The following is a 15,088-nucleotide window of genomic DNA, read 5'->3' as shown; positions in this document are numbered from 1 at the left end:
TCTATTCCTGCCACAGTTACTTTTCTTCTCTTAGAGAAAACCAGCAAAAGGTTATTGTCTGTTCTTTCAGAGTTTTAATAGTTGATGGGTATAAGGATCTTTTCTCATTAATCAAAACCATCCATTGAATTAGCTTACCAGTTTTCCCTGCTTCCAACTACACTTATTTTTCTTATTTTTCAAATCTTGTATGCCAATGTCTTACCTGTCTTACCTATTCCTAAAATCACAAAAATTAGGTTATTCTGTGATGATCCTCCACCTAGTTAGATGGCCAAACCAATCAGATGAATATTGTACAGTTTCCTGATGCCAACCAATTTAAATAGGTGATTTATGTACATCAATATTTTTTTTCCAAAGTGCACACATTGTGTGTTACAGGGGAAAAAAAATCTGACTGTCCACTGAGATGGACAAGATTAGCTTAACTGTGTTGGATGCATTGGAATCAGAATCTAAATTCTGATTCTTCAGTAGCTCTAGGTATGCATTGCAAGAAGGAGCATTTAAAATGCTGTTTTTAGTGAAGTTTTTCCACATAGTTGCATTCCCAGCTAATGTTTCCTCTCAACATGTAAGTGTGTTTTGTTGTGGTGGTTTTGTTTTGATAACCCTGATCACTGGGAAAGCAGTGCTGGGTTATGTTACAAAGGACTCAGTACTGTGTGAACCCAGCTGTGTGGCTTCTGCTCGGGAGCTCGTTAGTGTATGGATGTTAAGAAGCACAGGCAGATCAGATGTGCAATTTTCTACAAACTACATAGGCATGTCCTACAGGAATCCTTTTTATTTACTACTGAGAGCTAAATAAGAAATAGGGGTATGGTTACATATTTCCCAATGAGAGTCTAGCCTTACCGTTTTTCATTTAATCCGTAAAGACAAAAAATAGTCCTGGAAGTATTTGTGTTTTGTGTGTGCGCTACAGCAAAACCATTTGTTCCTTCAGAGAATCTGGTTTTCAAATTTATTGTCAGGTCATATGTTTCATCATTTTCCAGTTCATAGATCTTTATTTTAAAGAAAGTTTTCCTAGAATTTGCTCTTAGATAAGTATTGAAGTTTGCTTCTAGCTCTTTTCCTCCCTCAACTCCCAGGTCGTGAGAGATGTGGTGTGGTGGGTTTGCCTTAGCTGGCTGCCAGGTATCTGCCCAGTTGCTCTCCCACTCCCCCACGTCAATGGGATGGGGGAAAAATAAGATGGAAAATGCTCGTGGGTTGAGGTCAGGGCACGGAGACCACTCATCAGTTACTAGCATGAACAAAACAGACTTGATGTGGGGAAGATTAATTTAATTTATTGCCAGTTAGAAATACAGTAAGGTGCTGAGAAAGACAAAAGTAGGGTGCTGAGAAAGACAGAAGTCCCCTCCATAGGCTGCGCTGCGTGTATCTGCTCTGATGTGGTCTTGCATGGACAGCAGGAGAGCAACCTGGTCCATCATAGTCCCCTCCATGGGCTGCAGGGAAACGTCTGCCCTGCTTGACAGGGCTCTGGGTAATATAAAGCCCTGTTTTCAAAAGAAGGTCGGACCAGATGGTCTCCAGAGGTCCTTTCCAACCTAAGTTTTTTCTATAGTTCCGTGAATCTGCCTCTCTGATACTCAAACAGATAGGGGGAAACAGTCTAGGCAGGCTGTAGCACTGCTAGCAATTTCTTGAGAATAATAGCCCTGGCTCCTATAATCTGATCCATTCCTCAGAGCAAAATGACTACACTTTATTAAGAAGGAAACTGGAGGGGAGGGCAGTTCAGGAGAAAGCAGAGCCTGAGCTTTTCAGAGCGTGCAGCTCACTGTGAATTTGAACATGAGCATCCAGGAGTTGAACAGGTGAAGAAACTTAGGACAAAAAAAAAGGAATAAGGAGAGAAAAGGCAGTACTGCGTGAGTGTGCTATACACTTGGTATACTAAACAGTTTAGTAAGTACGAAGTGCATTCATGTCGTGTGGTACAGCCTGTAGGGCAGAAGGACTCAAGGTGCTGAAAGTCTTCTCTGGTGGTGTGAATGGCCCTGGGTTATTGAACGCAAGAAGAGAACTGTCTGAAAGTAACGGGACTCTGAGGAGGAAGGTATACCAGGAAATTCCTGAAAGTTTCAAAATCTGAGTTACCTGAAGAAGCAGATGCACCACTGCCCTCCCCTTAAATACCCAAGAGAAGAAAAGGAAGGAAAAAAAAGAGTTTGGAGCGTGTTTTAATACAGTCATTTGATCATAAAAAATAGGCCATTTAAACTCAGCAAGATGAAAGGCCTTTCTCCAAGTTGAAGATTTTTTGTTGTTATTTTTCATTGTTTCAGGGAAGTTGGAGTGTCTAAGCAGATGGATGTTTCCTGTGCCTTGGTCATCCATCAAGAAGTGCTTGGCATTGTGGTTGCTTTTCTTTTTTAGTATCATCTTTTTCTCCTGAAAGGAAAGTTAGTTCTGTCCTGAGATTGTTCTGGATCATTCCATTAGCTGACTACTGCAACTGGCAACATAATTTCTGAGTTAAGATGTTTTTTATTTCCACTGTAGTCTATAAAGGAAATTAAGGGCATCTCTAAAATGTCACTGTCATGTATTGCATGATATATACAGTATGTCAGGTTTCATTTTGAAGTATGACATGGAAAGGAAATTGTCAGAAAACCTGCATCTCTGCTTTAGTGTGACACTAATTCTGCCAGATCAAGTTATTACTGCAGCCAATATCTTTTTTTTATATAGCTCTTAGATGCTTGTAGAAGATGACTGTTTTATAGAGGAGGTTTAATGCCTTTATGAACATAAAGGGGAACACTGATACAAAGAAGGGAAGTTACTTGCCCCTCATCACTCACAGAATCATTGACAGAACTAGGGTTAGCATCTTTGTCTTCATTAAGCGATAATTTAGTGATAAGTTTTCAAAAGTAGTGTAGTGTTTGGGAGAATCACAGACTGGCTGAGGTAGGAAGGGACCTCTGGAGGCACCTGGTCGCACCCCTGCCCAAGCAGGGACACCCAGAGCAGGCTGCCCAGGACCACGTCCAGGCAGCTTTTGAAGATCTCCAAAGAGGAGACCCCACAGCCTCTCTGGGCAGCCTGTGCCAGGGCTCTCTCACCGACACACGCACACACAAAAAAGTGTTCCCTGATGTTTAGACCAAACCTCCTGTGTTCCAGTTTGTGCCCATTGCCTCTTGCTCTAGCACTGGGCACCACTGAAAAGAGCCAGGCTCTGTCCTTTGTGTACCCTCCCTTCAGTCTGTTGTAGACTTTGATGAGATCTCCACCCCCATCTCCAAGCCTTTTCTTCTCCAGGGGGAAGAGACTCAGCTCTCACAGCCCTTCCTCATAGGAAAGGTGCTCCAGTCCCTTTGATCATCTTTGTGGCTTTTTGTTTGACTCTCTCCAGTTGTTCCATGTGTCCCTTGTACTGGGGGGGCCATAACTGGACCCAGCACTCCATGTATGGCCTCACCAGTGCTGAGTAGATGGGAGGGATTGCCTCCCTTGATCTGCTGACAACACTTGATCTATTGAAGCCCAGGACAGCAGTAGCCTTTCTTGTGGCAAGAGCACATTGCTAGCTCATGTTCAGCTTGGTGTCCACCAGGACTCCCAGGTCCTTCTCTGCAGAGCTGCTTTCCAGGTGGGTGGCCCGCACCAGGTCCTGGTGCCTGAGGTTGTTCCTCCCCAGGGGCAGGACTCTGCACTTCTCCGTGTTGACCTTCATGAGATCTTGTCAGCCCACCTCTCCACCCTGTGAGGGTCCCTGTGGATGGCAGCATGGCCCTCTGGTGCATCTACCATTCCCCCTGGTTTCATGTCACCTGCAGATTTACTGAGGGTACACTCTACCTGCATCATCCGAATTGTTAATGAAGATGTTAAACAGGGCTGGGCCCAATATTGACCATGGGGTACTCCTTTTGTTATTGGCCTCCAACTAGACTTTGCACCTTTGGATTAGACCATTCAGCCAGTTTTTGATCCACCTCACTGCTCACCCAGCAGCTTTGACAGCTTCTCTGTGAGAATCTTACGGGGGACAGAGTCCTTACTGAAGTCTAGGAAGACAATATCCCCTGCTTCCCCCTCATCCATCAGGTTGGTGATTTCATTGCAGAAACTTAGCAAGTTGGTCAGCCATGACTGCCCTTTGATGAATTCATGCTGATTTCGGATGATTTTCTTCTCCTTCATGTGCCTGGAAATGGTTTCCAGGATTAGCTGCTCCATCACTTTTCCAGGGATTGAGGTGAGGCTGACCAGCCTGTAGTTCCCTGAGTCTTTCTTCTTGCCATTTTTGATGGTAGGAGTGACTTTTTTTTTCTTCCAGTCTTCAGATACTTTTCCCTGTCACCATGATCTATCAAGGATTAAGAGTGGCCTTGCAGTGAGGGAGGTGAGATTGTTTTCCATTAAATACATCTGTTTTTTTCTCTTTAACATGAATATCGTATTACCTACAAAAAAAATTGTCTCAATATGTGTAATTGTCTCTATCCAGATTTTGATTATCCCAACTAAAGAAAACAGATTGCTTTGTGCCATTGTCTGTTTAACCAGCTGTAAGCCATGTTGGACAGATTGTATGGAATACTGATTAATGATGCGGGTTTTAGGTGATTAGTCAAGTGTGTAATGAGGTCCATAGCTTCCAGTGCATTGTAGAGATGCCATTGATCAATATAACCACACAATCTGTAGTGTCTCTTGTGAAGTAAATCCCAACTAGTGGGGAAAAGTGGTGTAGTCCCTGAAAAGCTGTGGCAACAGTACACAGCTGTGCTTATTTTTGTGGGATACTTAAATTTAATTGAAGGATTTGAGGCTTTTTCCTTTTTTTTTTTTTTATTTTGTCCCTGTGATAAATTTGGGAGATTGTATTTCCACATGTGCTTTAAAAAGTGTTTCTTTCATATTCCCACCGTCAAAGGACAGGAGGCAGAATAGCTTGATGAATTTTGACAAAAAGCATGCTGTTTTATAAAGTGTTACTAGACCAAGCTGTCAAATATTGAAGATTGTATATGCTTGTTTTGTAGAATGTTGAATATATATTTTTATATGAAGTCAGCACTGGTCAAATACTGTCTTTTTCAGAGAATGCTGAAAATACAGAATACGTTTGACTCTCATATCACATTTTTATGTAGTAATTCTGCCACTGGAATGTGCCTTTTAATGCTATGTCCTGAACTGTCACCAACAGCTGCTCACTGCTTTGAGGCTATACAGAGTAAATTCAGATTGTAGAGCAGAATTGGTTCTTGTTTTCTTATGAATGTGCCTGCTTTTTTTTTTTAAGAGCAATAACATGAGGTGATTTATTTACTTACTACTATTGTTCTGTTAACATTTCTGTAAATATTTTTTCTAACTTACAGGTAGCAGCTCAATTCCAAATTTCTTTCATATCATGAAGCGACAGTTTACTGAGACAGAGTGGGGTGTAATCAAGTCTATGAATAATGAATGGATGCAGCTGGATATGTTTCATCGGCACTGGGTAATGTATTTCTTCTCTATTTAAAGACTGCAATACTATAACCTGCAAATTCTTCTTTTGTTATTATTTTCATTATGATAAAATTGTATACTTTTGTAGGTACATAATCATATGGAGGTTATCTTTTATAATGTCAGAATAACTTGTAAGAACACTACTATAGATGACATTTCTAGGATTTATGACTAGTTTTAAACACACAGAGAACAAAGTAAAGGCTTCTTATCTATATGTGCCATTTAGTAATTCTAGTTGCCTGTTCATTGTTACGCAATAACTTAGGTAATAACAAGGCTGATAACTTTTTTTTCTTGGTAACTGTGTCAGTCTACCCTCACATTTACAGTGATTTAAGCCTTAAATATACATGGCCTACATTGTCTGCTCCAAAATAGTGTTTACAGAGAAGTTTGATTGACAACAGCCAGTATGAACAGTCCGTATTCTGAAAACAACATTTTATGTTATAGGCCCTAAAAGAAAGCTTTTTAAAGGCTATTGGAGTTGGAATTGGCTTTAACTTGCAAAGAATTGAATTTAATGTGTCTCCATTGCAACTGGAAATAGGGAAGGTGTATAAGGAGACACAAATGTTGCTGGATGGAGATAAAGAAGAAGAGTGGACTTTTGAGGTAAGATCTTCAAACTAATTTCTTTTTAATAATAATACCCAGTCTCAATGCCTTAATCAAATTGCACATTTGATGTCTTAATTGCAGCTTCACACCTTTATTTTGTATAACCACATTGCAAAGATACAAATTAAAGTAAAGGATATAAATCAGCAGCATCTAAAAATATTTCTGATCACAGAAGCACCCCGGAGAGTATATTCATTATAATAGCTTTTTATTTTTTCTGTTCCTTGAGTACCTTTCTGGCACTCTAGGGAACATCCTAGAGCACACAGGAAGTGCAGTAAAGTGTATATTCAGGCCTGACTTCTGAATAGTGTCTAAAATTTTGAAGTTCTTCCTCAGTTAGTTGAGAATGAGGCTAGCAATTGACTCCATTAGTTAGCATTTACGTTAAATGCTTGAAATGGAGAATGTGTCTTCAGCTCTTTGTTTGGTGTATATGTCTTTCTCTACCTGCTTGTATAGACAATAAACAATGGGGTTTTGTGGGTTTGGAGTTAAGGTGTGCTGGCTGGCTGTTGTGTGTGGGAATTCATAGATGCAAAAAAAAAAAAAAAAGCCTTTATTTGAAACATTAATTTGGGCTCAGTCTTCTATCTTGAGTGCAGGATTTTGTTTGGTTGTCATTTTGCTTGCTTGTTTTTTCTTTCTTGAAAGTTACTGAGACTTGCTAGTAAAACATCCATGAAAACGACCAATGGCATCTAGTGTGGTTTGATGGGTGGGAAGAGAAAGAACCGATAGGTACTGTGATCTTACATTATTTAATTGTAGTAAGAATCCAAGTTACAAAAAAAAAAAAAAAAAAAAAAGAGCACCCCAGAGTGCTCTTTGTCTAGCACTGAACGGAAGAATTGCAAAAGACATTGTGATTTTAAAGTTTTTTATAAAGGGCATCTTGCTCCAGGTTGTCCTTATCTCTGTCTGCTCTAAGTTTGTGCAGCAGGCATATAGCTGACTGCCTACTGACTTTGCAATTCTATTTCACAAAATAGTCAAGCATGCTTTTCATTTGAGTACTCAGCTTCCAGTACACTTGGAAACGTTTACATTTTGAAAATGTGTACATTGTTGGACACAACTGTCCCAGTAGACCTTGTCAAAATAAGTTTTCTGGTATGTACTGGTTTTATGTAGTATACAAAGTACATTTATGATAGTAAAAAAATAAATAAACATATCAGTAACATTTAACTTGTGGCATAAGATGACCTTCACAGTTAATTTCTTTCAGCATTTCTAGTTACATTTGGATTTCTATTACTTTAAAAGTCTACCCATGCTAAATCAGTTCTCATACTAATATTGCCATGCTCTCTAGGAACTGAGCACGTCACGAAATCCACCAGTGGGAATTACAGACTGGCAAAAAAAAAATCTTAGAAAAGATTGTGACATGCCTTATAATAGGACTGTTGTCTGTCTTAATGCTAACTGTATCATTGTCAAAGAAGCATCTATCTCTTTTGACTGACGTATGAATCTCCAAATTTTGGTCTTCAGTGGCATGCTGGTTGTTGATTGACTAAAATAGCTTGAAGTTGATAATGCAAATAACTCCCTGTATTACTTAAATGCTTTTTTTTCCCTTTATTAGTCGATAATTACTTCTAGAAGCTTAATTTAATTTTTGTCTGAGGAATGTCTCATCTCCCATGTTCACCTCCTACTTCCCAAGAGCACAGCCTTATAACTAGGCAGATTGTAGTATCTCAAAGAAAAGATTTATTATCAAGTTTAATTTAAAATATTAGCTCTGTTGGGTATAATTTCTTTTAAATATCAGCATTTATTAAAATGAAATTGGAAAAAAAAAATCACTTTTTCAGTTACCTATCCCAGCCTAAAATTAGGCATCACTTTACATTTAAAAAACACTCAGGAGAAGAAAAAATCGTGTGTCCATTTTGTTACTTACACAATTCTTATTTTTATTTGATTATTTGGCCTTGAACCAAACTATTGAAATAACTTGTTACCAGAAAACACTAATTTTGAGAAATATGGGGGAGTCATCCAAGGGGATGGGATTACCTTCAACTCTACTGGAGGTAATAGGACAAAGAGTAAAGTAGAACATCATTCAGAAACATTAAATTTTAAGATATGTCTGCTATCTGTGTTAAGTATGATTTGTTCATATAAGCAGTGTATGCTTTGCTCCTTTTAAAAAAGAATAATTTGTTTAGTAACAATTAAAAATACAGTAGTCAAGTGAAGAGCAATTTAGTATTTGTGTGAGGTTTTTAATTTAGCATGGAGTCATTACTCTTGATTTTTTTTTTTATTTTTAATATTATTATATTGAATAGTTCTTTATGCTCCAGTTAGTACTTCTGAAGAAAATAATCTTTCAGAATGAAGTACTAGTTAATATTAATAAAAGTGAAGGAAGTGGGTCGATAAAAATTTTGGTAATTTTTATAGTTTAAAGAGAAATATGTCTACAATATATATTTGTAGCAGACTTGTTCTATGGAAAAAAAACACTACTGATATGCAAAAACTTAAGTGGATTTGTGACTTTTTAGTCACAATTTTGTTACTCAGGAATGATGGTTGGATAGCATTTACTGGAGCCTCTATTAAAGAATTTTAAATAGGGAGCAAACTAGATTCCCATCCCAGTTTTCATACAGGCAATTCGTACAGGAAGCTCCCGTTTGTCCTTATCTTCAGTCAGCATTTGAGAATCACCTGACATCACTGCTGCTGCACAAATCATTGTTCACATTTTTTCACAGCAAATATTTGTTTGGCTTGTCTATATGCAAACACTTCCAGAACATGGATTTCAAACTGGAATTACCTGGGTCAATTAGAAGCATATTTGGTAATTGTTGTTGGCATGCAGCAGTAACGGAGTCTTTCACCCTCAGTGAGAGAAGTTCGTTCTGTTGTATTGTCAGGAATAAATAGGAATGAAAATTTTTGTTCCCAAGACTAGCTGATCCAACCAGATTTACACAGCGATCAATTCTGCTGGTTGGAGGTACAGTTTCCTCATAAGCTGTTCTGTTGAGTGAGCCCAGACTGATTTGAATCCCAGACACATCGTTCTGTTAAGCCTTTGAAGTGAGGTAATTATAATTCTCGTTGTGCCTTTAGCTGGAACAATTCAAGTAAGTTTGGTTCAGAGAAAAACAAGTTATGTTTTCTGTTTCACAGACAAAACAAATGTATCTTAACAAAACAAATCCTGTGCCTCAGGGGAGTTCCTGTACTGTCCTTTTTGTTTCCTATGCTACTCTTTCGGTTAATCTTCTATTTCTGTGCAAGAAGTTGAATTTCATTTGTAAGATGGTGTATGGATATGAATATGGAAGCTGGTTGGTTTTTTTGGTCTCTCTGCTGCATTATCTCCATAACGTAAGGGTTTTGCTGCTGTTAGCAGGAGTCAGGAAAGATCTCCTTCCCTTCTGTGTTTGTTCTGGGCTTACATTTCTCCAAAGCAGTGAAGGGCCTAGTTTGTTACGTTTTGTTATAAGATGCTGGGAACTGTTTTGTGGTCTCGAATGTACTGAGGACATGTGAAGTAAATGACAAGGAGCCTCCTGCATTGGGTGGGGTCTGCAGGAGAATGGTCCCCCTTACCTAAAGAGTCACCTCCTGTTAAACGATGCTTTGAGCTGACAGAAAATGATTTTGTTGACAATATGTAAGAGACTTTACATTATATACATTTATAGTTGCACAAACAATAACTAATACAAATATTCACTCTATAAATGCAGGTTTCTGTGCATTTAGCTTAAAGCTGTAACACAGTTGTTCCCAGACTTTTAGCTGCAGATGTAGGCCACTATGTGCTGTGCTGTGTGCACAGTCTCATCAGTCTTCAACCTCTGGGACAGGCAAAAATTGAGAAAAAAAGGTGGGGAGTGATTAAAGTGATAAAAACTGGATGTGGTGATTTTTCCATGTAGACAAGCACAGCACATTGCCATCCTGGAGCTATATAAATTGTTTGCCAACACTTGATAAAACATCTGATAGGCAATTTTTTGTTGCTTTTTGAATAAGTTGCAGGAATGTGTTATGTGTACGGATGATGAGGTAGCATTTTTATCCTTGGCTCATTTTCAGTCTTGTGACATATTAAGGGAGTAGAAAACTTACTAAAATACTTCATAGCAAGTACAACTATAGCTTTTGCAATTATGAGAAATACAGTTTACGCTGCAGGTTTGTTGGCATTTCCTATGGGCATCAAATATTTCTCCTGGTACAAAGTTAAAGTAATCTATCATTTTCTTAGTAGCACTTTGCAGAAAGACTAAGCAACATGAGCTTGATATTTTGGTTTTAAATGAGTGACAGAGACAAAGTTTGCTGCTAAATCAATCAAATACACGCAACTCAGGTGCTGAAGTGATTAAAGTAAAAACACACTTGTACTCCCACACCAGCACGTATCTGCCAAGACACCCACATCTTTGCCAGTAAAGTCCCCCAGCCTTAGAGTTGTGCTACTACACATGAGTAGAGCAGCTGCTGTCTTGGGTGAGCTGGGCTGCGTAGATCTGAGCTGAGCATCTTGGCACCTGTTCTATATACAAGGCTACTGGGGAATCACAGAAATTGTATCCTTGCAGTTGAAATCTTTGAAAATGCTATATAGCAGATGAGCTGTAGGAAGCTTGAGGCAGACTGACAGCATTATTTTAGAAGACATTTTGCTTCGATAAAATAATAAAAAAAAAAAAGCAAACAACAATCTGCCAGAAGAATGGGAGGACATCGTGATGCTTTCTTCATATAACATAGTGCGTTGGAGTATTTCCTGAGGAAGTGGAAATGGTTCAGTCATACACCCCCAGAGAGCAACCAGACTAGTAGCTGATATTCAGATTAATGGTGACACCTAAATTGTTCATTTTTCTAGGTAAAATTCTTGCCTTCAAGAATTCTTCTATTCTTGATTTCCATTTTAGAAAGGTTGTGCAGAAACGACATGAAAAGTTTTGGATACAGAAGCAAAGGAAACATTTTTTCCTTCATTTAAAAAAAAAAAGCCAACAGTTATGACTTGACCATAGAATAAACATTATTCAGAAATTATAATATATAAAAGCAGATTCTTCTGAAATAAATTGTTTAGGATGAATTGTTAGTCTTTCTGAGGAGGAGGAGGACTTTTAAACAAAATCATTAGATTATATATATACTATTATAAAATATAGCTATTATGTTTAAAAATATATTTTTTTTTTGTGGAAAATTGATTTGCGTTAACACAGAGCAGTGCTCAGACTGTCGTGTCAGAAATTGTCATTGTGGTCTTATATGATGCCTGAAGCCAAGAGTGAGAGTCATTCATTTAAGTTTATGCTTACGTTGTTGCTGTTCCTAATACCCTCTAGAGAACATTCACAGTTCATCTCATCAAAAACAGATGGTTAAAATAGATTGTATGTCTTGTGACTTAGAATGGACTGATAAAGGAAGACTAAAGTCACAAACCTGCATGTATAAGTCTATAAAGGGGTGAGGTGATGCTAACCTATAGTAACTAGTTCAGCCCGGCTAACTGGATTTGTGTCCTTGAGCTCTCCAACAAACCTGCTAAGAAGGACTATTGCTTTCTGAATGTCATTATTTTAAAGTATTTTAAATAATGCTTTGGTGTTCTGAACCATATTCTGACCGTGCATATAGTCTTTGATGGAAACAAGAGTAAAGGAAATGCTTCTACATTGCTGTTTTTCATCTCTACTAGGAAACCCGGTTAGATGACTATCATCACGTTGCAGTAGCTCTTGGGAAGCAGGAGGGATTTGGACAGCAACATTCTGATGTAAGAAATTAAGAAATGTTTGCAGGTCTTGGTAACTAATCACTTGAACCGTAAGCTTAGCCTGATGCTTTATTTAACAGTCTATTGTCTCAGGTGTAGGTCCAAGGAAAAGAAAGCTTACCTTAACCACAGTGTTAACCAGGTTGTTCACTGGACTGTTACCTTTATTCCTCTTGTGCCTATTTCAGAAAAGGGCTGGGAAGGACTTTGTTTAAAGAAATAGCGTGTAGATGTTATTTAGAAGAGGCACTTACAGCCTCTGTAAGATTCATGCAACTGTACTATTTGCCTTGCTGGAATTACACATGCAGGTAGCATACAGCAGACTGCACAGTAAAACAAGCCTTTTTTTCTTTGAAATATAAATTTTCTTGAAGTGATGAAACTAATGGTGAGACCATGACTCACTTATCTCCAGTATCTGAGCTTAATCTGGGTTTAACACTAGGAATTTTGAGTTGATTGTTACAGCTTTTGTCCTTAAGTAGCATGAGTTTCTGGGAGGAGACTGAGTGCATGCACAACCCCAGTGATTGCTGGTTTTAAAAGGCATAGGAGTAGGCATTCCTCTATTAGAATAAATCCTGATGCTATCATCTCAGATAATCATGTCTGCTGTAGAATGAAGTAGTTTGTTTTTCCTTTTTCTGGATTTAAACATTCATTCTGTGGTGTTTGCAGGACTCCCTGTGCCTTGTTCTCTCAGGTTTCTGACCTGAGTCTCTAAGAAAAACTTGCTTTTTCTGTGTGCCTTATTACATGTTTCTATTAGTTAATGTATAGCCTAAATTAGAGACAGTGACATTGGTCTTAACTGTAATACTTTCTCATTCAGTAACAATATGCAGTTTAAACTGGACAGGGAAGGTTGCAGGAAGAAAAATTGAGATACACTAATTCATGTAAAATTGTGTTTTATGTAGGTGTGTTCCACGGAACCTAATCAGCCGCAGTTTACATTATTGACTTTTGAAGATTTAGTCACATCTGGTATTCCAATCGCACCTGAGGATTCTGCATATTGGGATAACTTTTGTTCTAAGCAGGAGAGTCCAGTGAAACAGAGTTCACATTCAAGATAAGAACGCTTACAAGCGGCGGTAAGGGGGAGGGAAGAAATTGTCAAAGCTCTCATGCTGTTCTTCAGGTTGTGGGAATATGTGTATACATGTATAAATGAAATGCGTTTTTCTTTATTTAAAATATTTCCTTATTTAATAGTCTGATATTCACCTTTTCAAAATTGACATTCTTTATCAATATTTTAAAAAAGATGCGTGTTTCCTTGCTGAAGGAATTCTGAGTGAAGGCTAAGCTGATCACATGTTTCTTTGCTTCTCCATGCTGTGGCTCGGGTTGGAAGGGACCTTAAAGACCACGTAGTTCCAATCCCCTGCCATGGGCAGGAACACCTCCCACTAGACGAGGTTCAAAGCCCCATCCAGCCTGGCCCTGAACACTTCAAGAGATGGAGCATCCACAGCTTCTCTGGGCAACCTGTTCCAGGGCCTCACCACCCTTACAGAAAAGAATTTCTTCCTAATATCTAATCTAAATCTATCATCTTTTAGTTTAAGAACATTCCCCCTTGTTCTATCATTATCTACCTGAGTAAAGAGTCTCTCTCCATCCTTTTTGTAAGACCCCTTTATATATTGAAATGCCGCAGCAAAGTCTCCCTGGAGCCTTCTCTTCTCCAGGCTGAACATCCCCCCTTCTCTCAGCCTTTCTTCATAGGAGAGGTGCTTCAGCCCTTTGATCATCTTTGTAGTCCTCCTCTGGACCTGTTCTAACAGATCCACATCCATCTTGTGCTGGGGCCTCTAGGCCTGGATGCAGCACTCCAGGTCAGGCCTCAGAAGGGCAGAGTACAGGGGGACAATCACCACCTTCCACCTGCTGGCCACTCCTTTGTTGATGCAGCCCAGGATGCAGTTGGCCTTTGAGGCTGCAAGCACCCACTGCTGGCTCATGTTGAGCCTTTCGACCACGAGAACCCCCAGGTCTTTCTCTCCAGGGCTGTTCTCCATGAGTTCTTCTCCCAGCCTGTACTCATGTCTGGGATTGCCTCGTCTCAGGTGCAGCACCTTGCACTTGGACTTGTTGAACCTCATTAGGTTCTCATGGGCCCACTTCTGCAGACTGTCCAGATCCCTTTGAGTGGCATCCCTTACTTCTTTGGTATCAACTGCACCACTCAGCTTGGTGTCATCTGCAAACTTGACAAGGGTGCACTCGATCCCATTGTCCATGTTGCTAATAAAGATATTAAACAGCACTGGTCCCAAGACAGACCCCTGAGGGACACCACTCGTCACTGGCCTCCACCAGGGCATAGAGCCATTCACCACTGCTCTCTGGGTGTGGCCATTGAGCCAATTTCTTGTCCACCAGATGGTCCACCCTTTATATCCTTCCAATTTAGAGATCATGATGTTGTGTGGGACCGTGTCACATACAGTTACACCCCTTCCCCCTCCAAATCTAGTTTAAAGAGAGCTGTCTTGGGCAGAGTGACCACGAAATGGTTCAGTTCTCTATTCTTGGCGAAGTCAGGAAGGGGACCAGTAAAACCGCTGTCTTGGACTTACGGAGGGCTGACTTTGAGCTGTTCAGGACACTGGTTGGCAGAGTCCCTTGGGAGGAGGTTCTGAAGGGCAAAGGAGTCCAGGAAGGCTGGGCACTCCTCAAGAAGATCTTAATGGCTCAGGAGTGGTCTGTCCCCACGTGCCCAAAGACGAGCCGACGCAGAACTAGACCGGCCTGGCTGAGCAGAGAGTTGTGGCTCGAGCTTACGAGAAAAAGGAGGGTTTATAATGATTGGAAAAGAGGGCGGGCTACTCAGGAGGACTATAAGGATGTTATGAGGCTGTGCAGGGACAAAATTAGAAAGGCCAAAGCTCATCTGGAGCTCAATCTGGCTACTGCCATTAAAGATAACAAAAAATGTTTTTACAAATACATCAACACCAAAAGGAGGACTAAGGAGAATCTCCATCCTTTACTGGATGCGGGGGGAAACTTAGTTACAAAAGATGAGGAAAAGGCTGAGGTGCTTAATGCTTTCTTTGCCTCAGTCTTTAGCGGCAAGACCGGTTGTTCTCTGGATACCCAGTACCCTGAGCTGGTGGAAGGGGATGGGGAGCAGGATGTGGCCCTCACTATCCA

The 15,088-nt window shown here is 39.7% G+C and overlaps 1 protein-coding gene across 3 annotated transcripts in view; it reads left to right on the top strand.

Moving 5' to 3' along the window:
• Window positions 1–15,088, top strand: part of AASDHPPT (aminoadipate-semialdehyde dehydrogenase-phosphopantetheinyl transferase) — a 35,555-nt gene that overhangs the window by 14,366 nt on the left and 6,101 nt on the right. For 2 of the 3 annotated variants that reach the window (XM_080580836.1, XM_080580837.1), the window contains exons 3-6: window positions 5,364–5,485; window positions 5,956–6,117; window positions 11,843–11,920; window positions 12,844–13,020. In XM_080580836.1, coding sequence (XP_080436962.1) covers window positions 5,364–5,485; window positions 5,956–6,117; window positions 11,843–11,920; window positions 12,844–13,002 — 521 coding nt within the window. In that variant the 3' untranslated portion in view covers window positions 13,003–13,020. Of the gene's footprint in view, window positions 1–5,363; window positions 5,486–5,955; window positions 6,118–11,842; window positions 11,921–12,843; window positions 13,218–15,088 lie in introns of those variants that run through there. The other variant, XM_080580835.1, reaches the window with a different exon arrangement.

This window comes from Anser brachyrhynchus (genome assembly GCF_964034855.1).
Source record: "Anser brachyrhynchus genome assembly, chromosome: 1".
Taxonomy (NCBI): domain Eukaryota; kingdom Metazoa; phylum Chordata; class Aves; order Anseriformes; family Anatidae; genus Anser; species Anser brachyrhynchus.
Note: the sequence above shows the minus strand (reverse complement) of the source record. Positions and strands in the feature narration are given on the sequence as shown.